This window comes from Podarcis melisellensis (genome assembly GCF_964234715.1).
Source record: "Podarcis melisellensis genome assembly, chromosome: 9".
NCBI classification, from domain to species: Eukaryota; Metazoa; Chordata; class Lepidosauria; order Squamata; family Lacertidae; genus Podarcis; species Podarcis melisellensis.
The window spans coordinates 40,272,947-40,295,687 of record NC_138541.1 but is presented as its reverse complement, the minus strand read 5'-3'; the positions used below and the strand labels follow the sequence as shown (position 1 = coordinate 40,295,687).

The window sequence follows — 22,741 nt, the reverse complement described above, 5'->3', positions numbered from 1 at the left end:
TATCCCGGATTGTTAGATATCCCGTAGACTGTCCCCGGGACAGGTGAGGCTGCTGATCCCGTATTTTCAAATCTGAAAGTTGACAGCTATGGTATGAACCTATCCAGTGTTGGTGATGCTTTTCCTCACAATCCCAATTTCACCTTTTTCATTGCTGCTGAACATCAAATGAGAAAATACGGATTGGCTCTATGGTTTGTACTGCATAGAAGCACACACAGAAAACAAAATTAATATCATGGAATGGTAGAGTTGGAAGGGAGCACGAGGACCATCTATAGCCCAACGCCCTGCAACCAACTCACGATCGGTACAACCTGCACTCTTAGTAAGCTCAAGAACTATATCCCCTTTCCTTCCTTTCCCCTTTGCAAAGCTGGCTGGTGAAAGGGGGCGGGGCGAGAAGAAAGAGTCTTTATTTCGTCACACCTCGGCCCCGCCTCCAGCCCCTCCCCCGTCCGCCGCCGATGAAACCAGGCCGACGGAGGAGGCGGGGCTCGTTTCCCGTGGCAACGCTCCTCGGGGTCTGTGCTGTCAGCGGCCGCGTGGCGGGCGTTGCTAGGTAACGCGCGCGGCTGAAAGGCCTACGTTGCCCTGAGGCCGCGCTTGGCGTTCACTAGACCTGTAGCCGGGGCAGGGGCAAGATCGGAGTGGGCGCTGCTCAGCCCTCTCGCCCGAGTGCAAAGAAAGAACCTTCCCGCGACGCGAGGTACCGGGCGGGGAGGGAGGCAGGCAGGCGGAGCCCGAGGCCAGCTGGGAGGCGGGAGGGCGGAGCGGCAGGGTCTCCTTCCCCAGGCCCGGCTGGGACCTTGGAAGGAGCTGGCCGTTATGGGCTCGTTTTCAGTGCTCAAGGCAGCTGCCCGGTGTCTGTTTTCTGGGGGATAAAACAGTGGGGCTTCTGAGCAAAGTAAGGGGGGCTGCATTTGCTGCATGCCTGGGCTGGATATTATTATTATTATTATTATTATTATTATTATTATACAACCCTATACCCGGGGGTCTCGGGGAGGTTCACAGAATAAAATCAAGATATAAAACCACCACATACATAATACAAATAAAAACGACAACCACTAAAAAAACCCCACATTTTTAAAGGGCATAGGAAAATCCCCGCAAGATCACCCATGTATGCGAGTCTAACTATAGGTGTGGCTTGAAGTTCCCTGCGGGGGGAAAAACGTGGTTCCACCGTTCGGAAATGTTCTAAAGACGCCAGTATCTCAGTTTGTTGACCAATGGAGAGCGTGTTAAATTTTTTCTTCCCCATTTTTTTATTCCCCCAACCTCTACCCTCGTCCTTGATAAAACTGAAGAGTGTCCTTGGATATGCTTTTATTTATTTTATTTATTTTTAAAAATGAGTTTCTAGAGCTTTGGGGGAGGGAAGCATTTATAGTTTAAAATGAGTGCTGTTTTTGGAGAAGCAAGTAGCTTTTTAATATTTTGCCTCTCCGCAGTCTGCACGGAATATTCCTTGTCACACTTAACTATGAAACTTTTTTACACTTGAGTTCCCATCCCTGGTCCATATATTGTCTGCACTGACTGGCAGCAGCTGTCCAAAATTTCAAACAGGGGTCTTTTCCATTATTACCTGGCGGTGCCAGAGACTTAGCCTGAAACCTTCATGCAAAGCATGTTATCTGCCAGGGATTGTGATCCCATCCCCACTGCCACCAACACAATTGGCAGTTTTTAACTAGGCATGGGTATATGGACTGAATAAGGAGGCGCAGGACCAAAAATAACCCATATTAGATAGCTCTATAAAGTCCATGTTCCTCATTTGTTAACTGGAACAGTTGCGTCATTTCAGACACAGGTGTACAGATTTATTCTCTGGTGTAAGTAGATCCATTTTTCCTTTTATGCGACTCCTCTGAATGATGACTGCAACTCAGTTACTCTTTGGTTTCTACTCACCTGGAAATTTTGATGGAAACAAATTAGGTGCAGAGGCTTTAGCTTAGGAAGCTGTAGAAGACCAAAGTTCAAATTATTGCACAGGTATAAATATTGAGCATTGAGCAAGTCACCTCAGCCTAATGTATCTTTCAAGTTGTTTGTGTAGAAAACTGAAGTATGTCTTGTAACTCATCTCAGGGATAAGATGGGAAAGAAATAGAAATGAACAGTAAAATTTTCATGCTACGCAACTACAGTAGATTAAATTTTTACTGTTCATTTCTATTTCTTTCCCATCTTATCCCTGAGATGAATTATAGGGCGTACTTCAGTTTTCTACACAAACAACTTGCAAGTTACATTATGTGAAGCCCTAGAGCAGCCTTCATCAACCTGGTGCCCTCTAGATATTTTGGACTCCGAGTTGGAGTCCAAAATATCTGATTGGCACCAGGTAGCTTTCTAGGGCTTATTTTAAAGGGCATGCTTTACACTTGTACTGTTCACTCACATAGTTCATGCACAGGAGTATGTTCTCCATTATTATTCTCACTTGCATCTTGTTTAGTGAAGTAATGCGAAGGTGTTTCAGACCTTGCCTCTGTCCTGCTTTCCAGTTTTCCTGGTTTTTTTTTCTTCCTTTGGTGGACAGAGGCACTCCTGGGAAGGTGACTTTAACATGAGCAAACTCTGCAGGAATAGGACCTGTTTTTCTTTTCTTTATCTCATCTCCCATCAGGAGTGCCAACTTGGCCCCGCGACTGTGGGTGCCCAGGGTCGTGGGTGCCATGCAGCGTGCATGGCCCTGGCCCTGAAATTTGTGAGTGCCTAGCACCTTCATGGGGGCTTTTGTGGGTGCTTGGGGGCCCAGGGAGTTGGCACCTAGGTCACCCATCAAGAATAGAATTGGAATTGCTAAGCACTGAGGATTTGTTAAAATAAAGTCATTGTTTGAATTATCTGCTAGTGACTCTGCAAGTGTTATGTAGCAATTAAGAGTTTTTGATGGGTAATAAAATGTTGGCTTCCCATAGACACTTGGTTGGCCACTGTGAAAACAGGATTCTGGACTAGATGGGCTTTTGCTTTGATCCAACAAGGCTATGCTTACATTTCTGATGCATTTTCTATATCTGCAAGGAATAGAAATGCATTTATATGTGGTTCATTCTATATTCAAGATTCAAAGTCTAAGGGGAGAGGGGAACATTCCTTCAAGAGAATGTCAGTGTTGCCAAAAAAAAAGGTCACTTTTCTTTCTCTCTCTCTCTTATTTAAATCCATAATGAAGATTTGCCTTCACTGGATCACAAGTTGAGCATATAAGATTAATTTCCTCAGATCAAGAAACATGTCTGATGAAGATATCAATACTTTAGCCTATACCAAAAGCCCAAAGTTCTCCAAAAGAACCACTTTTCAGGTAAAAGGTTTTGATCTGTAAATTATAACATTTTATTGCTGTACATTCTGTTACTTGCAAACTTAAAGTTGATGTGTCTTGGTGCTGCATTATGTTTATTAGTGATAATTGCCCAGAGCTTGTGCATATTTCATGTTCAGGAACCGGAAACAGTGAACATATAAATGAAAAAACTGGATATACCACATACATGCATAAGGATGTATGGGTCTTTCAGAAATATAGGAGCTTTTCATTGTTGGTGGGCTGATCACAGAAGGGGAATCAGATTTATAATTAACGAAAAAGATACCCCACACATTTGTATATCTTCAGTGCTGATCGTTTTATTTACGTAAACATTTGATACACTGCATTTTTCTTTTAGGTTCAAAGCAGCTTACTTAAGCAATTTATAAAACAACTCACAAAATCCCTAATAAAACCAGTTACTTATTTAAAAAACCACAACCCTACAACAAGCATGTTAAATGTTTCAGCAGCCATGCAAAACCTATTTTCAAGCCAATAGTTTCAGCATCTTGAGAGAGCTCTTTCATATCCTCAGGGAAACTGTTGAAAAGATCTTAGAGATTCCAAACAAATCAAAAACATACATTTTTTAACCACCAAGGCAGAACTCCTAAGGAACCCATGGAAAAATACATGAATCTGTACCTTAGACAAAACAAACAAATTCAGGTTTTATCACTATGTAAAAAAAGATTAGGGATCATTAAATTGCCACATTTTTAGTTTGTTCTAGGTATATATTTTTTAAAGCAAAACAATTTACAGTAAAATTGGAACTACTCTCTGTTTCCTTTGAAATAGTAATGCATTATCTTCCCACTCTCCTCCTGAGCAAGTATCTTTGCAATTTTTTAGGAAGAACTACAAGAAGCACTTCTTGCTCGCGCAGCAAAACAGCAATCTTCTGAATATTCGGAAGATTTTGAAAGTGATGAAGAATGTAAGTTAAATAACATGACACCTTGAAATATTTACGTGTGCCCTTTCAATGCTTTTGTCGTATAAATAATTGATCAGTAACTACATGCAGGATGATCCTAGGCATGTTTAATTAGAAGTAAAGCAGCCATCCTAACCTTGATTTCTGTGCTGCTGGATTGGTTTAAGACTGGACGTCCCAGTCTTCTGGCTTCTGTTATAATGACTGCTCATATGCACCTTCTGCCCTGACCAGCTGGAGGCAGCAAGGCTAAAGATGCAGCAAAGAATTAATCACTTCACACCTCAGCCCCTTACGATTGTTCTGTACGTTTCAATGAGTTTCATGGGATATGTTCCTTAGAGTTCTTTTAGTAGCCAAAACACAGTGGCCTTGATGCTTATTGCAGAGCTTTCTTTGAATCCAGGCTGATGTGGATCAAATCTTTTGCTTTACACCAGCTCAGAGGCTATTATAATTTCATCCTTTTCCCCCTCCTGCATGGAGACATAATGGCCTATCTCTTTCTCTATAGGGATTTGACTTTTATGGAAAACAAATCAGACTGTTAACAAAATGTTGTCATTGATATTTTCCTATTTATGTTTCTAGTCACACACACACCCCTTCCCAGGTTTTTAATTTGAGTCAACAGAGCACATTCACTCTTAAATGGGCTGGTTTTGGTGTTTCCCCTCCCACCTGACCCTAAAAAGATATAATCATGCAAGACTTGGGGTTCTCTGAAGCTTGCATGGTTTCTGCCGTGTTGGCTACACAGCCCACACACAGAGAATTAAGCTCACCATATATATATATATATATATATATATATATATATATATATATATAGTGTTCTAAATGTACTTTACAGTACACTGCAAATCTCTTTGGGAGGTTTTTCTCTGCCTCTCATTTTTCTTATCTTTTATTCTGTTTGGATTTGGATGGCTGAAAGCATCTGTTTTACTGTGTTATTGATGTTCTTCATGTTCTGAATACTGAAGTGGGACAAGGTCTATAAAGGACATTCAATCATTCTCACTGATCAAACTACTTCAGATTCCATATTTGAAACCTGTTTCACTCTAACATGACATATGACTTTAGGAATTGGAAGGAGAAACATACAGTTTTGGGTTGACACCATAAACCGATAAATATGTCAGGATCAAAATGCATGGCAGAATTATGCTTTTAACCAAATCCAGCTTGATTCCCTTTCTTTATCCACGAAATGCCGATCGACTCTGTTTTCAGGTTCAGATGAGGAGTTTCCTGAAACTGTGGAAAACACCCCAAAGAAATCAATTTCCTTTGCAACATCCAAGTATAATCTTCGCAATATGAGCACTTTGAAAAGAGAAAGTGCAGATGACTTGTCTTCGTCAGATGAAGATGAGAGACCTCAATATGTGTCCAGGTTTGAGAGAGAGATTTTGAGTGACGAGAGGCAAGCTGAACATTCTGGGTCAGGTGAAGGGAGTGCGTCCAAAACATCCATTTCATTTGAAGTATCTCTGCCAGATCACTACTCTTTTGAAAAAAAACATGCTGATGACTTGATTTTGACAGAAGCTGAAGAGAAGAGACCTCAAGAAACAGCCATGTTGGAGAGTAAACATCGGATTGAAGAGAGGCAAGAAGATGACTCAGTTTCTGAAGAAGGGTCGGGTTTTGAAGAAGAAGGTGATCAGCAGGAAGAGGATCCAGAGTTTGAGTTGCAGATAGAGAGGGATGATACAGTTCAGCGCAAAACTGAAATCAAGCCAGTGCCAAGGCCAAGGGAATTTAAGACCAAGGCGGCATCAGCATCAGGTAAAGCAAGCATAATGAAATTCTGCTGCATGCATTATAATGCACTTTTCAGATTTTAAACAATATTATTAAGAAAAGTCCTTGTATAGATTATCCTTCTAGTGGAAGATTTTTTCCTTTTAATGTCTGTATTTTAAAGAGAAAAAATCTGCAGTATCAAGTTAATTTTTTCCTGTTGGCGGACTGTTTGTTGTTGTATTTCTTTATATTCCAAGATAAGTTTAAGCTATATTTTATAATGTTTTATACATAATAAAAAAGTTGTCATTTTGCAGTCTGTTACAACAAAGCTTATAATAACTTAGAACAATACCCTGGTGACCCATCAGTTTCAGGCCATTACACCTGTTGGATAAGAGAGTTACTGCCAGTTCTCATATGATGTAGCATAACTAGTTCTGGATTTGTCAAAAGAGTGATCAGTATCTACAGAGCTTGTTTAGATGTGTCCAGAACCTTGGCTATGTACTAGGGACAGAAAAGAAAGATGACAGTTCACTTTTAAGGCAAAGTGGCCTAATTTGTACTTACTGGAACACAGCCATCCTTTGAATTTTACAATGCAGTTCTCAAGGCAAGTGATGTGTACAGAAATGCATATACCAAGTTAAAGTGTAAATTAAAATGTATATTGGGGAAAGTAGCATACAAAAATATATTAGGGGGGATTCCTTTGAAAAATTGCATGTAGATATGTGGATTAAGAGAAATTCACATTAAAATGCTGTTGGATTTTCATGAGGACTTTTTTTAATTAAAAAAATGCAAACCGATGTTGAAATGTGGAGAACTAAAAATATGAGAAACTGAAATTGAGATTCACTCATTCCTAGATGTGCCTAGTGCAAGGTTAAATTTTAAACTCATGGCATATCAGAAGCTATTTCTGCAAGTTTCTAGGTAGGTTTGGCTGATGACATGAAAAACTGCTCTTTGAGAGGTACAACCCCAAAGCTACCTTAGGTGCTCAGAAGTCTGGCAGTTCTTTGGATCACAGGCAATAGCAGAAAGGGAGCCCCAAGGCTATTGGTATATGAGGATCTTACCTTTAGCTCTGTTGTATCCTATGAGTTCTTAAAAGAGTTCCTGTTTATGATCAAGTGTGTCTGGCAGTCAGGGAGTTGTGCTATTTGTATTTCTATCATTGATGATGTGGTGAAGTACAAAGGTTACCACATTGTTTAATTTCTAAACCAAGATGATTTAGCACCAGTGCTAAAGTCTGAAGCCACACACTGTGTCCAAAAGCCTTGCCCCCTTAATTCAGATATGTGGAGCAGGTTATACTTACTTGGTGAGTAGGAAAGGTGCATGTTCATGTGCACTTTCATGGTTACTGTATTATTGTAAGTGGTTACACACACTTTCAAGAGCTGACAGCAGCTGTGGCATAATCATGGTAATGTTAGGTTTGTGCTTGGCAATAGTTATAACTATGGTTGTGCTTGGTGATGTGAACACTCCAGTTTGGATTGTGGCTGCTGTCTTTATTGGCCCTGGGTATGAGACCAGATTCTTAGGATTGAACCGCATGTGACCCTTTAAGGACAGTCAGCACTTCCTGGCAATTTAAGATACTGAGAGAAGCAGTGGCGTAGCGTGGGGGGTGCAGGGGGGGCGGCCACACCGGGCGCAACATCTGGGGGTTAGGGTTAGGGGGCGCAAATCCAAGGGTTAGGGGGCACAAATTACTTGCCTTGCCCCGGGTGCTGACAACCCACGCTACGCCACTGGAGAGAAGTCATACCTTAAGCCACACATACCTTAAGCCAGAACTCTGAGAATTCTGTGATCCATTTTTCATTTGGGAAATAATTGCACATTAAACATTTCAGGTTGCGATCTGACTAAACAGTTGGGGGGATTATTGTTTTGTTTGTTACTGTGTTATGTATTGTTGTGTTTTTATATTGTAAACCGCCCTATGGTCCTAAAGGGCGATATAGAAATTTAATAAATGAATGGGGTTTTTTCCCTCCACTTGGTGGCAGCATAGTCCATGTTTGGCTATCTCCAAATTCAAGTCTGGTTTGCATGTCACAGTTAAACAGGGGTAGTGAATGAAGTGCCACAGAATCATAGAATTGGAAAGGACCACGAGGATCATCTAGTCCAGTGCAGGAATATTTTGCCCCTCCAGGTGTTTTGAACTACAACTCCCATTATCCCTGGATGTTGGCAATACTGGCTGAAGCTGATAGGAGTCATGGTCCGCAGCATCTCGAGGGCCCTTATTAGCTCACTCTGCATTAAACCATAGCCAGTGCTTTATTTGTTGAATGCAAGTGAGCACTGCTCTGGTCCACAATGTTCAAAAGTTCCATTTTGCACCATGCCAGCAGCAATAAACCACAAGCTTTGGCTTGTGGTGTGAACCAAACCCTTGCTTTTGGTTCATTTGGCGGCAAGCAAACTACGAGCCTGGGTTCAAATGGCTTGTTGCTCACAGCAAAGCCAGGAATGTGGGACAGGCGTAGTGGGCACTTTGGGACAGTGCACACTCACACACTGCTCATTCACACCTTAACTAGGGCTTAATGTGGTGCCAGAATGAATAGTGGGACAGGGCAACACCATGGAGCCAGACTTTGGGCAGTGGTATCACTGCTACCCCGGGGGGGGGGTACTGCAGGCACACAAGTGGGAGCACCAGATAGCTTTCACTGTTGCACCCATTCTGCCCCAATCTTGATATCACTCTGTCCCAGTAAGCATCAGAGATGCCACTTCATGGTCGTGCCCTGCCCCATTGATCACCCCTACATGTGATTCTGCTTCAAATATTATTCTTTTTTAATGCTTGGATATTAAAAGCCAACTTTCTTTTTTGTGTGTCAGAAGGTTTTCAGCAGCTAAGCAAGTTGCATTCGAACAGAAAGTGTTTTGCTGTTTTTATGGAAGTCATAATCATACAGTAGCTCTATCAAGGCTTTACAAGAATTCCTGTAGGCTGGTTTTTAATGGCACAGGGAACTGCATTCCTTGTGCAAGTCCAGGGGCACAGCTCAAGAAGCTCTTGAGCTTTTGGAGCAAGGCAGCTGTTTAATCCCTGTGCTCGCTTGTCTGATCAAATTAGGGGAAGCTCTCTGACCTGACTAAAATGAAGCTTAGATAGAGTCCCTTTATAGATACACCTGTAAGCTCATTTTGCCAGGGCGTGTCACTGGTAAAAGTCCTACCCTTTGCTCTGTCTGTACCCGCATGAGCTACAGGGGCGACTTAAGAGAATGAGGGATTCTGTGGGTAACCTTAGTTGACTCAGTGGAAACTACAGTTCAGGAATTTCCATAGTTTGAATTTATCCCCCCCCCCCCCCCGTTAAAATGCCAATTTACAATTTCTTTCTTTGTATTTTTCTCAGCTGAGAATATTAGCATTCCCGCGCGATATGATTATGCAAAGCCATCTTCTCAACCTAGGAGTGTTTTGAGAAAAAGCAGCCATGTGGAGGATTACGAAGGAACTAAAGCAGAGGATAGGACATCTCACAGCCACAGATTTTCACTGTCTGCACCATCTTCTGAAACAAGGCTAAATGATCAAGTGAAGAAATCTGAAAATAGAGCACTTTCTGAAAGTCCTGGTCCTGAGGTCAGAAAATAATTCTGATCTATTGTATATGAATAAAGGATGGAAGGCAGTCCGAGTGAAGCTCTCACAAGTCCCATTGCTATCCATGGAGAGCTAAACACATATTTAACTCTCTTCTTCTGAAATCACTGAGATAGGTGGTTTGATCATGCCTAAAGTTACCAAGTTTATATTTTGTTCCAACATATACGGATGATTTTACCCTTTGTGTTCTACAATCATTCCATAGCTTTTCACTAGTGAGAAAATGTTAACTTTGACAAGAACAAGCTAGGAATTACATACATATTTTCAGGGTGGAAATGTGTTCCAGTGCGCAACAAAATGATGTTCTAATGTATATGATTCTTCAGCAATCAAGAGGTTGGAATTCAGGATCTGAACACTGTGAAATATTGTTAAAACGAGTTCTGAGAAAATGCTCAGTTTACACATAGAGCATATCCCCTGGCCCCAAATAATCGTAACTGTAGATGGTTAGGGGTGCTAGGCACTGTAGCTCTATGGGGGTAAATTACAGTTTGAAGATGTGTGGGAGTGCTTTAAATGTGTGGTGTGTGCAGGCAGTAACTCCACTTTCCCAAGAGTAACTCCCCTTGAATTCAATAGATCAGCCTGAGAGGCGGGGGGCGGGTAAAGAAGCTTGTTTTTCAATTCTAGCAACTGAATTTCTGTAGACCTGAGGTAGGCTAAATCTTACATTGTTTTTAGTCTTTATTTTGGGAGATACATTTGGGGAATTTTCTTTTTTAGAAATCTTTTTAATCTGATATGGATTAATCACAAGTAATGATAGGATGGCATCGACTTTCATTTTGCATTTTAGGGCCCCTGGATTGCAAGCTCCTCATCCCCATTCCCTATTCATTTTTCATCAGCGGATGAGAGAACTGGAGATTCCAATTTGGCAATATCTGCAGAAGAATCTTCTTCAAAAGGTAAATAATATGACTACACAATATTTTTTCATATTTTTAAAATTGATTTTCCAAGTTTAAAATAAACATATCAACAGACATAAAAGAAACAACATCAAAAAAGAAAACAAACAAACAAACAAACAAACATATAACCTAACTGTAAAAATTCCATTTTTGTTAACATTGTTAAGTGACTTCCTTGAGTCCCCCTGGCTGACTTTCCATATAAATCATTGTAGCAGTTTTCCAAAACTAATTTCACATAAAATTTACATAGTCCTATTAACATCTTATGACTACACAATATTTAAAAAAACAATTACAATTCAGAGAGTGTTACTTTGTAATGCTAAGGGCCTTATAACTTAAGTCACCTTCAAGAACTTAAATACAAGTTGCCCTGAAGTAATATCTGATTGTTAATGGGGAAAGTTTGAAATACACAGTTAATAATGATCTACTTTAGTTGTCCCTTGATCTTCCATCACTATAAAGGGAATTTGGGGGGCGGGTATTGCTAACATGCTGAAATAGAGAAAGAACACTTTATTTCAAGTTATTCTTAAAATACATTTGTCTCATATAAAATTAATTTTGAGAAAAGCTTGCAAAACTCCAGATACATTCTCTTATCTCTTTCCTTCCCTGGCCCTGTCCAGTGTCTGATCATTAACCCATGTGAGGCTTCTTTTCTTTCCATGTCAGAAGATGAACAGAAAGAAACTGATAACTGCAATGATCTGAAATTGCTGGAAAGTGGCAGAGAATCCCCTTCTGTGATAGAACTAATGATGACAACAGTTTATGAGAAAAATAAGAAACTTCACAAGTCAACTGAGGATTATTTGGAAGGAAAGCTGCAGGCATTAGAACACAGTGCCGTTGAGGATGGATCAAATGAGACAACAAAGGAGGATAAACTTGAACAAAAGCTAGCACTAAGTACTTCAAAGGCTGTGCTGGGTACTTCAAAGGATTCATTAAAGGTGTGTTTCATGGACTATTGTCATATAGCCTTAAATTGATACGTATATGCACACATTCACATTTCAAAAACTCGTTTGGCTGCTACCCGCTTATAACTAAGGAACGATGTTCTTCTACCAGTGGTCAACTAAACTGTGCTCTGGTATTAGACATTTTGTGTCTATTTCAGTTGTGGTTGACTTATGTTTCCTCTTGCTCCATTCAAAAAAGACATTTGATAAAACAAAATCAATGCTCGTGGATAAAGACCCCATGGTCATATTGCCAGCAGACATAGGCTTGGATTCAAAGATCCCACTGCACACGTCGAAGACATTTCTGCTTGTTCAGAGGGAGGTCACTGATTGGCTCACACCCAGACGTGGTTAGTAGTCCCTGAATTCTCTTCCTTCAAGTGCAAAAGATGCTCTGGGGTGTTCTCCAAATTTCTAGAGCCATTTGGAAGCTATAAATAGAAGGAAAATGTGGATCTTGCAGAAATTCTTAGTCCTTGCTATTTGGTTTATATTTCATGAAGGCAGGATTATGCAATTTTATATTGTGACCCTTCTCAGTATTCAGAGGCTTTTGATTTAGCACACCCAATAGGTGCTGCATATGTATTACTATTACTTTCCAGGCTGTACAACCACTTTTCTTTTTCTGGTTTTATCAGGAGGAAGGTGAAGAAAAAGAGACATTTCCACCAAAAGCAAAATCTCCAATAAGCAGGTAGGAAATTTGGTACATTCTTCAGAAGCCTGGTTGTTTTCTTCATTACATACTGGACACGATCACACTGGAAGGTGACATAAATGTTTCCAATTTTCTAAGTCACAAATGGCAAATTTCACCGGCTTAATTCTCTGTATGAGGTAGCATCGGTTCTCTGAGCCCACATTCTGAAATATTATTATTACTATTATTATTTTCCCACCCTTCGCCCTAAGGTTCCAGGACGGATTACAACAATTAAGACCCAATGGTAAAAACAATTAAAAACAATGTACCATCACAGAAATAAGGTGTTAAGTAGTGCTTTCGCCCCAAACCACATTGTTCTTGTTACTTTATATAAATATATTTTAAAAGGTCATGTGAATGGCTACAGTTTTTTATAAGTTTCTCTGGCATGAATGTTTAAGTGCTGATTATTTTCCATTTAAATTCCTCCAGATTGATATATATATATATATATTGCCCTGAAGCATCATTCCAAATATCAGTTTTTTGAAACTTCTGGTTCTTTGTATAGCAAGCATAGTTTTCCTTAAAAGGATTTAAAGCATCTAATGATATTTTATATTTCACCTTTTCTGAAATTCTTGACTCATTAACAAACACACTCAAATTGTTTGTTGAAGCGAAAGGTCCAAACATCAAGAGTGGGTTTAAAGAACACCTACACTAATCCTCATAAAAGACAAGGAGGAAACTTGAGACTCCTGTAGATCAGCCCCAGACCAAAACCTTATTAGCTAAAGGACAACAAATACCCTCATCTGTGTAGGCCAAGGGATTCTAATGTCAATCTCCAGCTCACAGAGTTAGCTCACAGTTCTTTGTACCTACAAACTTGGGGGCCATTTCTATTATTCCAAATAATTTCATGAGCTAGTTTCTCTCTACAAGGTACAATTGGCTCTGCACATAATGCTTTGGATATCTGAGTCTTGTGCTCAGACTTGACCCAGTCAAGTGCTTTTTGAGACTATTATACACCTGAGAATGTGTATAGCTTCTCGATAAATGGGGACACCTATCTGCTTTTACATGTCGTATACAAAATTTGGTATGTCATTTTCATTTTACAGATCTTTCAGCTCTACCTACTTGAAGAAAACTGGGAAGCACTCCCCCATCCCGATAAGTACATCATCTCAGTATTTGGGAACATTAAAGGTCTTGGACAATAAGCATTTGCAAAAATTCAGTGCCGAACTTGACAAAGCAGATAGTTTACGGGCAGCTGTCTACCAGGTAACCATTTAGAGCCGTTTTAATGCTCTGTCATTAAGAATATTTCCCAATTTGCTTTAAGGGAGACACGAACCTTTTAAATTTATGTGTCATTTATTCAGAAAAGATGTGAATATAATAGTCTGCATTTCACCTTGCTGAAAATCAGTTATAGACATTTAAAGGGGCAAAACCTTTTTAAAAACTACAAAAGTTGTTTGAAAAATAATTTCATGCTGTATTTCAGGTGGTTTAAGTTACAGAGGAGGGCTGCCTGCTAAGTTTTCTTGAAGCAGCCAGTTCAGATGTTATATTATCCCTGGGATTGTACTAGGATTGGGAGTGGCTCAGGAGCTTGTTCTTTTTTCCCCACCTCTCATTATAGATAACAAGAGGCAAGATTAACATTTATTTATATGTAAATCTCACACACCCCACTTCCTGCCTTAAGGAGTCCTTCCTGAAAGTTGGTGAAGCTTAAAGGAGCAGCCTTTAATACTGCATGAGGAGTTATGATTTGGAAAGGGGATTGCCTGATAAGAAAGATTTGTGCATACCTAGGACATTCTTTTTAATCTCAGCACAAAAGTCCTGCTCTTCCATATATCAAATTATGAGAGCAGCTGGGATATCCTGTGTAAGAAAAACAGATTATCCCTCTGTGAAAAGGTAATTTCATCCTGTTAGGTCTGAAAATTGCCTGTTACAGCTTTCTGCTTTTTTCATCCCTTCCATAGGACTGGTTGGAAAAGAAAAGAATCTTTCTGTTGGAACTACAAAGAATAAAAAGAAACAAAGCTGAGAACTTGAGGGAAAAGAATGAAAAGGTTTGTTCTGAAAATAGTTCATCTTAAAGGGACTTGTTATAGCATATAGTTTTCCACATGCTAAATGCTAACATTGAGATTCAACGTTGTGTGACCCACGTATCCACTGATGCAGTAGAGCTAACTGCTTTCTCTGTTCCTATCCACAGCCCCTCACACACCCCTGTTATTTCTAGCAGCAGCACTAATGTCTTTGTAGGATATGTTTAGTGAGCACCTTGCTTACAGGGCTTTGAGGAGACTCCCTCATCGGCTTAGTGCCCAGTGTGTGTTTCCTGCTCGCACAGCCCAAAATCCGCCCCTCTTGTAATCCAAAACATCTGGAGGGCATAGGCTGATCTGAAAGGACAATGAGATTGAACAAAGGTAGCATAACAGTGGTTGCTGCTTGCGAGAAACTAGAAGAATGTTCCCTGGAAATTTTTCTTCAAGGTGGACAGAAGCAAATTAAGAGGGACGCAGACACTTCTCACAATAGCGACACATCTATGTAAACGCCTGCACATTTGAGGCAAATAGTTTTGAAATAACTTAAATTAACCTCAAGGTAGTTTTCTGTTTAAACAAAACCAAGGCCTAGGCAGTAGATAGGATGCTAAGTAGTAAATTTCCTGTGTTACGAGGCAGATATAGTCTTACTAGATCAGTAACTAGCAGGGCACACAAATTACTGTGGTACACATGTTTGCTTGACCTTTTCCCGATTAAGTCCAGACATCATGATACTGAGCTCTCTCTTTTTTAACAATGCCAATGTTGCTTCCCACATAGGAAGCAGCTGCTAAGAAAGAAGAAGCACTTGCGTCCTTTGAAGCCTGGAAGGCCATGAAAGAAAAAGAAGCAAAGAAACTGGCTGAGAAGAAAAGGCTAGAAGAGGCCAAGAAAAAGATGGAAGCAGAACTGAATGAGAAGAAGAAGGAAGAGGCCCAAAAGGCAGTGAGACAATTTCATATTGCAAACATTAAATTGGGGAGAGAGGACTAATGCAGACAAATGGACTCTGCCGCTAATGTTCACGATACTTCCGCACATTTACAATTCATCTTAATAAGTGTCGAATTCTGTAAATGAATTGCATACATAAACCAATTACCCGCAGTAGGATACCTTCCTTTTCTTTACTCTTGACAGCAACATATGCATGAACAAAACAATTTTGCAAGTGGATCTTGTTATCTGTGAGGCCTAGTAATGGGACAAAATCTATAAAACCCGGCTGCAAGCTTTAATCAGTACACTAATCAATAAAACTTCAGTGAGTTAATTGGCAAGGGCCAGTTCTCATTGGTGATGCTGAGAGTTAAGGACTTGCTCGTTTCTAACCTGGTTTGATTCTGGTGCGTTAACATAATACAGAATAAAAGAAAACATTGAGGACATGGGATATAGCCTGAAGACTGTATGGGAGCAAGTTAGTGCAGAATACAGCAGCCTGGTCAGTGGACAAATAGAATATATTGTACCATTTTGGAAATACTACACTGGCTGTCACTACATTTCCAGGCATAATTAAATTGCTTTTTTTAAACTATAGAACTCTAAATAAGGATGATGTGCCTCATGCACCCTTTTCTCAGATTCAGCCTCCAGCAGCGGGTCATTTTTTTCTTTTCCCCAATGCATTCCTCCAAAAACAGTCCCATCCAGAAATAGTCGGTAAGAAAATTCATTCTCCTTTGGTTGGGGCGGGGGGAGCATAGCAAAACCTAATCAAATTCCTTGTAAAGCATAAATCAAAAGCCTCCCCTCTTTTTCGAAGTATCAGAGTAGCAACTACACACATTTTTTCATTAGGAGGAAAAAAGACTATTTGAAAATAATAATTATAATTATTTATTACTTAGACCCCGCCCATCTGGCCAGGCCTCCCCAGCCACACTGGGTGGCTCCCAACAAAATATTAAAAACACAATAAAACATTAAAAACTTCCCTAAACAGGGCTGCCTTCAGATATCTTTTAAAAGTCAGATAGTTCTTTATCTCCTTGGCATCTAATGGGAGGGTGTTCCGCAGGGCAGGTGCCACTACTGAGAAGGCCCTGTCCTCCCCCTTTCCTTTCACAGCTGTTGTAGGAATTCTTAAGCCTCAGAAAACCATTTAAATAGTTTCTAAAACCCAGTCCCGGTTCTTTCGGCAGCTGATTGATTGCAACCCATTTGCATATGATGCTTTGGGAGCACCTCTTGATTAATGCCAATTATCCAGATTGAGGAGGAACCTTCCACAAATCATGCCAGTAACAGAGGCTCGTGCAAGGCGGGGGCACATTCCCAGGTCACTCCCCTTCTGCCTTCCAAATTAGCAGACCCGGGATTGTGCGACACTGCAGGATTCAGTGAACTTCCCAGACCCCACTGGAAAGCATTGGGAGGCTTTATGCCCCATTTTCTCCCTTTCCCCTTGCCTGAACTTCGCAGCCTCCAGAGGGCTATGAAGAACAACAGCCATTGACTCGTAGGCATGGCCAGAAACCAGATTTGTTTAATCGTATTTTAATAATTTTTTCTGTCATACTGCTCTGGGAGCCATGCTGAAAAGCAGCTAATAAACTGCTCAGATTAAATACATAAAGCGCAGGTGCCTTTTCCTTCTTTTAATGTTAGGTTTGCTTGTTAACTAATTTTGCACTGTGCACATTTAAGCAATCAATTGACTGGTTTAGAGCAGACTATTAATTAACTAGAACTTATTAAATTGCTTGAAAACCCTGATAAGATCTCCTCGGTTCACATCCCTGATGGACTTGTTGCTTTCTTTAGGCTTTTGAGAAATGGAAAGAAAAGAAAGCTGAATATTTAAAACAACAAATAGAAAGGAAGAAAAGAGTTGAAAGATTAAAGAAGAAGAAAGAAGAGGAGGTTGTTGCAGAGAAGAAGAAAGACAGCACATCCGCTGTTGAAAAATGGTACAGTTGTTATAATCATGGTTGGCAGCAGCAGCAGCAGCAGTAGTATAAAAGACTTTAAAAGTACCTGACATTTTCTAAACACTGCGTATATTAAAAGATAAAGCAGTCCTCTCCTACAGACTCTCACAGTCTAATAGGCATGATACAAAAGGGAAAAGGAATGTGGAGGGCAGTAGAAAACAAGCATTGGAGTCATTTCTCCTTCTCTGACCAGTGGATGTATGGGGCCAGGTCACAGAATTGCAGAGTTGGAAAGGGACCCTGAGGGTCATCTAGTCCAACCCCCTGCACGGCAGGAATCTCAGCTAAAACATCCATGGTCTCCCTGGAAGGCAGGAGGTGCAGCTTCCCGACGGCCCTTGATACCCTGGCTGGTGGCAGAGGCCTGCATATGCCTCCATTTGGTTTTTATACAACATTATAATGATGCAGGCAAGCACCTGAATCTAACACTGCTAAGTATATGTCTCTGTGTTACTGTGTTGTTTTGTGTTATTTGAGTAGGATGCATACATTTCCCATTTCCTTTATGTATTAAAACATTTTCTCCTTATCCTTTAGGAACGAGAAAAAAGAGGAATTCCTGAAGCAAAAGAAAAAAGAAAAAACCCAAGAAAGAAGAAAACAAATAGAACAAGAAGTTGAGAAGGAAGAAAAGGATAAAAGAGCGATAGAAGAATATGAAAAATGGCTGGTAAGTGTTTGCACTTGTGATAATATCCAAGATTTGACATACTGTATAGAAATTTTGGGGAATGAACTTTCGTTGGTTTAAAATCATCAGATGATGGCAGTATAATCTCTCTTCCTATGATTGTTGGATCTAGACCTTAGAAAATAACCCTCAGATGTATGTGCAATACCTAGCATTCTGCAGACATGTATTAGATTTCTGCCTTTAAAGTAAGATGATGCCTAGATGATGTAGAGGAAAAGTGTTATTTTGCACGCTTTGCGGGATTTCCTGGAAGCATGTTTGAATTTCCCAGTAGACATGCTTTTGTCTTGAGAGATTTGGAGAGTGGAGTGCAGAGGGCAGCTACTAAATTTAAGAGGGCATCTGCTCAACAATGCAGGGTCTTGTGACCCTTGACATAAAGAATATGTAACAAGGTTTATTTTAGATATCATAATCACCTAAGGGTGGCTGGGATGGCTAATTTGTGGCCCTCCAGATGCTTCTGTTTCTGTAGAACATGACGGCTGCCTCACAAAGATTTTGGTATGTATACCACTGCCTTACTAGCAGTTTCTTGTCCCAATGCTATAGTCGGTGACAGTAGAGTCTTCTCTTCTCCTGTTCACTGTCAGGAAGAGCCGCTGCTTCTGCAAAGCCATGTCAGCCCAGCAAAGAACCAGCAAAGTCTAGCAGCAGCAGCAGCTGCCCAAGTGAGTGAGTGAATGTAGATGCAAGGAAATGGTTTCATAGATGAGGATTTCCATTATTCAGAGTTGATAGAATAGTTATGACTTATGCTTTATACTTATAAAAAGACGTAGTTGTATAAATGTGTGTGGAAATGGGGGGGAGGTTAGCTATGAGCTATTAGAAGTCGCTTCACTTTGAGCCAGCCTTCACCAACCTAGTGCCTCCAGATGCTGGCTGGGCTTAAACATCTGGAGGGCACCAGATGCACAAAAATTGCTCTAAGAAGTTTCACGGTGGACAGGAGCCAACACCTCCAATACTGGCATGCAAAGAGAAGCAGTGGCGTATATAACGTGAGCCACGTTCTTGGAACAGGAAAAGAAAAGTATGGTCGGTGTTACGCAGTGTGGTCACATCAAACGTCCATTAGCTTGTGTGAATTCAGTTACATGTGCTTGGCTCTGGTGGTGGTCTTTCCAATGGCTGTTGCAGCAGAGAAAGGGGAGAGATTAAGGGAAGAGGGAGTCAGGCAGGCAGGCAGAGGAAGAAGATATCCCAGCTCCCTTGACTTCAGAAGGAAGGAAAGAGGCAGACAAAGAGAAATGCAGGCAGAAAAAGGCTGGAATAGATCCGGAATGGAGCTGCAGCATCTGCCTAAATCTAAACAAGCCTAGTCCTGCCTCTGCCAGATACAGGTTAGTCGAGTGGCTAGCATGAGTAATGGATTGCGCAGTGAAGGGGAGCCAGCATGGTGTAGCAGCTACAATGTTAGGGTACAACTGCAGAGACCCAAGTTCAACTCCCCATTCGGCCATGGTGCTCTCTGTGTAACCTTGTGCCGGTCTGTCTCTCTCTCTCTGCCTGGGCTCTGAGGTCTGCAGGGAAAGCCCTTCGTGTTTTCCCATTTGATGTAGCCTGCAGGGCCTCCTCTGTCGTGGCACCTTGTTTGTGGAATTCTGAAGCAATGTCACTATCAGGCTTCCAACACCACTTAACAAAACATCTTCCTAACCAGGCCTTTGGAAAAAACTGGGGTCAATGCCAGCTCTCAGTGATGTGATCTCTTTGCTGTACTGTTGTTGCTTGGGGTTTCAATATGAGACACCATATTTTATTGTTTTAATGTAATTGTAGTAAACCACTATGGGATTATAATTGACGAAGGGTGGTTTGTAAATTGACAAATAAAACAAGAGAAAATAAAATTCATTGGGTTGGCTGTGAGAATAAGGAGGAGGAGGGAACCACATACGCTGCCCTGATCTCATTTTAGGAGGCGTAGGATGATGGTGATGATACATACGAAGATCTCCTTTTCCCTCTTATGGCCTGTTTTGCCTATTCATAGAAACCGAAAGAGAGAGATTAAAGAAACATAAAAGGACTTCCAGTTCTCCATTCTACAGCTAAATATATTATTCACGCATTAAAATCCAACCATTCTGTAAACCAGAATTTTTCAATCTTCAAATCTCAATATTACAAGTTCATTTTCTCTTTCATGCAAAAGGTCCGTAAGAAGTTTCCAGTCCTGAATAAATGTCGATAATGTGTTGTTGTTTTTTCTAATTAAGGACATTAACTTTGCCATCTCAGCCAAGTCAATAGTTTTATCGGCAATTCCTCTATAGTGGGTAGGGCTATATCTTTCCATCTTTGTGCAAATAGCAGTCTCACCACTGCAATAATATATTGGCGTAATCTTCCTTAATCCCTTTCCAGTTGTATGTCCATTAACCCTAAAACAAAGAGTTCCCTGGCTTGAATTGAATATTAACCTTTAAAATCTGTTGTATCAATATATGTATTTGTATCCAATATTTTCCAGTCTTTTTACATGTCCACCAAGCATGATAAAATGTCCCTTCGTGTTCTTGGCATTTGAAACTCCTTTATACATTCTCAGGAGATAAGTACCAATGATACATCATTTTTTAAAAATTCTCTTTAGTTTGTTCCAGGCTATTTAAAGCTTGGTTTGTTAGTGCTGACCTTATCCTACGCACAAACATCAGCTTGGTGATCTGAAAATACATGTATTAAGATTAACATCTCTAGGGTCAATAGGTCAACGGTATATATGCTAAGTGTTATTTCAGCATTGTGCATGTTTTAAATCTGTACATCATAGCTTTATATATAACTTTAAAGTTTAAAAAGGGCCCCTTGAGTCCTCTCAAGAGTACTGATCATGCTCCTATTGTATAAGAAAGTTATGTTTATGTACAACTAGCATATAGCCAAAGAGTGAAATCGAAGAATAAGCTAAAATTGCCCTCCAAATTATATGCTTTGTGAGCATCTGTTATGCCACATTGAATAGATTGTTGTGCTGGTTTTAAATGGATGTATTTGAAATCTTTATAAATAGCGTCATAGCAACTGCTGGTGTTCATTAAGTTACAGGAATTTATAAACGTACTCCACCAAAATGTGAAAATATTTATAACCAGAACATACTAGATACTTTGTTTAAATGAGTGAACTATTGAAAAAAAGGTTGTTTTAGCTGCTTAGTGCTATATTGGAAGCTATAACAAAGCCATTAAGACTGCATGGAACTGTTAGCATGGAATGGGGATGACTGATTTATTTTAACTTAATTATTGAAGTCCACTTTCATAACAATGTATGGCACTGTAAATAAACATGCAGCTCTGCCAAGCTAAATAATAATTAAGCGACAAGTACATAGAAATAGGCATCTGGTGCATCTGTAATTTTGTAAAGGAAGCTAACGTTGTCTTGTGGAGAACAAATTGCAAACTAATCTAGCATTTATCCAGGCAGTGTGCTGCTAACTATCTCAATGCGCTTGATTGTAAACAGGAGAAGAAAGAAATGAACCAGATGATACAGACAAAGCAAAAGAAACTCCAGGTCATCCTTGAAGATGAAACTCCACCTCCATGGAGCCCGCCTGGCAAAGTTGTTTCTTCAAGAAGCTACTGAGATGCCCAGGGCCATGAGGGAACGTTCCAACCTTCTGCCATTGTCTAATCGCCGTTATTGCACAACATCTGATTTTAACATGAATTGAAATTGGCTCTTTCATTCTTTCGGTGTAGGTGGTGATTTGGCTCTTTGGTATGGGAACGCCATCTGTCCTAAAGATGTGGTGCTCAGTGTGTAGCACACCATTTCCCAGAATGCAAGCTGCACGGTTCATAGCACTACGCTAAGTAGGTCAGGGTGGTTTTTTTCATCAAAGCGATCAGCAGATTAAAAAATACCGAGTGCAGTAGTAAACAGAAGCTGCTGTAGCACACCGTTGTTGATGGAAAAGATATTTGGAATACCGAGAGGGCAATAATTTTCAATTAGAGGGGAGCAGTTTAAGGAGCTGTGATTTGTCCCGAAAGTGCTTCTTAAAGCCTTAGAAGATCTTCTTAAATTAGAGCGAGCTCCTCTCATACTTTGTGATGTAATATTTTATTTTATTATATACCACCATAAGGGCTCTTGAGGTGGTTCCCAGCAATAAAAATATAATCCTGATAGAATAAATATTAGAGAACAGCAGAACCACTATAAAAATATGCAAAAGAAAGGCAGTAGCCAGAAAAGTTAACATACGGCTAAAACTCATAAAACCTAACAAAAGAAAAACATCTTGACTGCCTGCCTAGAATTTGGGTTTGTCCAAATGAATGAAGAGAAGGATTGGTAGTGACCGGGGCCCAATGTGTGGCTACTGTGAGAAAGATGAGCTATGTGTCGCAGATCAGAAAAGGAGTTGAAAACAAAGCAGCCAGTATCATAATGTTTTAATACAAACCAGTATGCAACCACACTTGGAATACTGTGTACAGTTGTTGTCAGCACACCTCAAAATTCATAGTGTAGACCTGGATAAGGGTGTAGAAAGGGTGACCCAAATGATCAGTGGGCTGGAGCAACTCCCCCAATAGGAAAGGTGACAAGATTTGGGGCTTTTGAGTTTAGAAGAAAGGCAAGAAGGGGAAAGGACATGATAGAGGTGTGCAAGATTGCACAGTGTGGAGAAGATGGATTGACTGGGACAAGGACCCCAGTTCATCCAATGAAGCTGAATGGTGGGAGAGATAGGGAACTCCTCTTGCAGACAGCCCATAGGTATACTGTGGAATTCGGTACCACA

General features: G+C 40.4%; 1 protein-coding gene across 5 annotated transcripts; it reads left to right on the top strand.

Moving 5' to 3' along the window:
* Nucleotides 1-550: 550 nt before the first annotated feature.
* MAP9 (microtubule associated protein 9) lies at nucleotides 551-21,675 on the top strand. Of its 5 annotated transcripts, none has more exons than XM_081926042.1 (16): nucleotides 551-709; nucleotides 3,200-3,331; nucleotides 4,199-4,283; nucleotides 5,523-5,738; nucleotides 5,841-6,080; nucleotides 9,442-9,671; nucleotides 10,498-10,609; nucleotides 11,297-11,577; nucleotides 12,234-12,289; nucleotides 13,372-13,537; nucleotides 14,254-14,343; nucleotides 15,115-15,279; nucleotides 17,104-17,249; nucleotides 17,814-17,946; nucleotides 18,564-18,641; nucleotides 21,451-21,675. In XM_081926042.1, exons 2-16 carry the CDS (start codon nucleotides 3,260-3,262, stop codon nucleotides 21,571-21,573), a joined length of 2,193 nt encoding a protein of 730 aa, XP_081782168.1. In that variant the 5' UTR covers nucleotides 551-709; nucleotides 3,200-3,259; the 3' UTR covers nucleotides 21,574-21,675. The 5 variants fall into 5 exon arrangements, with proteins under 5 accessions (XP_081782168.1, XP_081782167.1, XP_081782165.1 ...); XM_081926041.1 differs by having other exon boundaries at nucleotides 5,838-6,080; XM_081926039.1 differs by having other exon boundaries at nucleotides 5,523-6,080; nucleotides 15,115-15,276.
* The last annotated feature ends 1,066 nt before the right edge of the window (nucleotides 21,676-22,741 follow it).

What these genes read in the sequence shown, in the direction of transcription:
- MAP9 (XM_081926038.1), top strand. Translation starts at nt 3,260, where the DNA reads ATGTCTGATGAAGATATCAATACTTTAGCCTATACCAAAAGCCCAAAG. An exon ending in ACATCCGCTGTTGAAAAATG is followed by an intron (nt 17,250 to 17,813) that starts GTACAGTTGTTA and finishes CTTATCCTTTAG; the next exon opens with GAACGAGAAAAAAGAGGAAT. An exon ending in CAGCAGCAGCAGCTGCCCAA is followed by an intron (nt 18,642 to 21,450) that starts GTGAGTGAGTGA and finishes GATTGTAAACAG; the next exon opens with GAGAAGAAAGAAATGAACCA.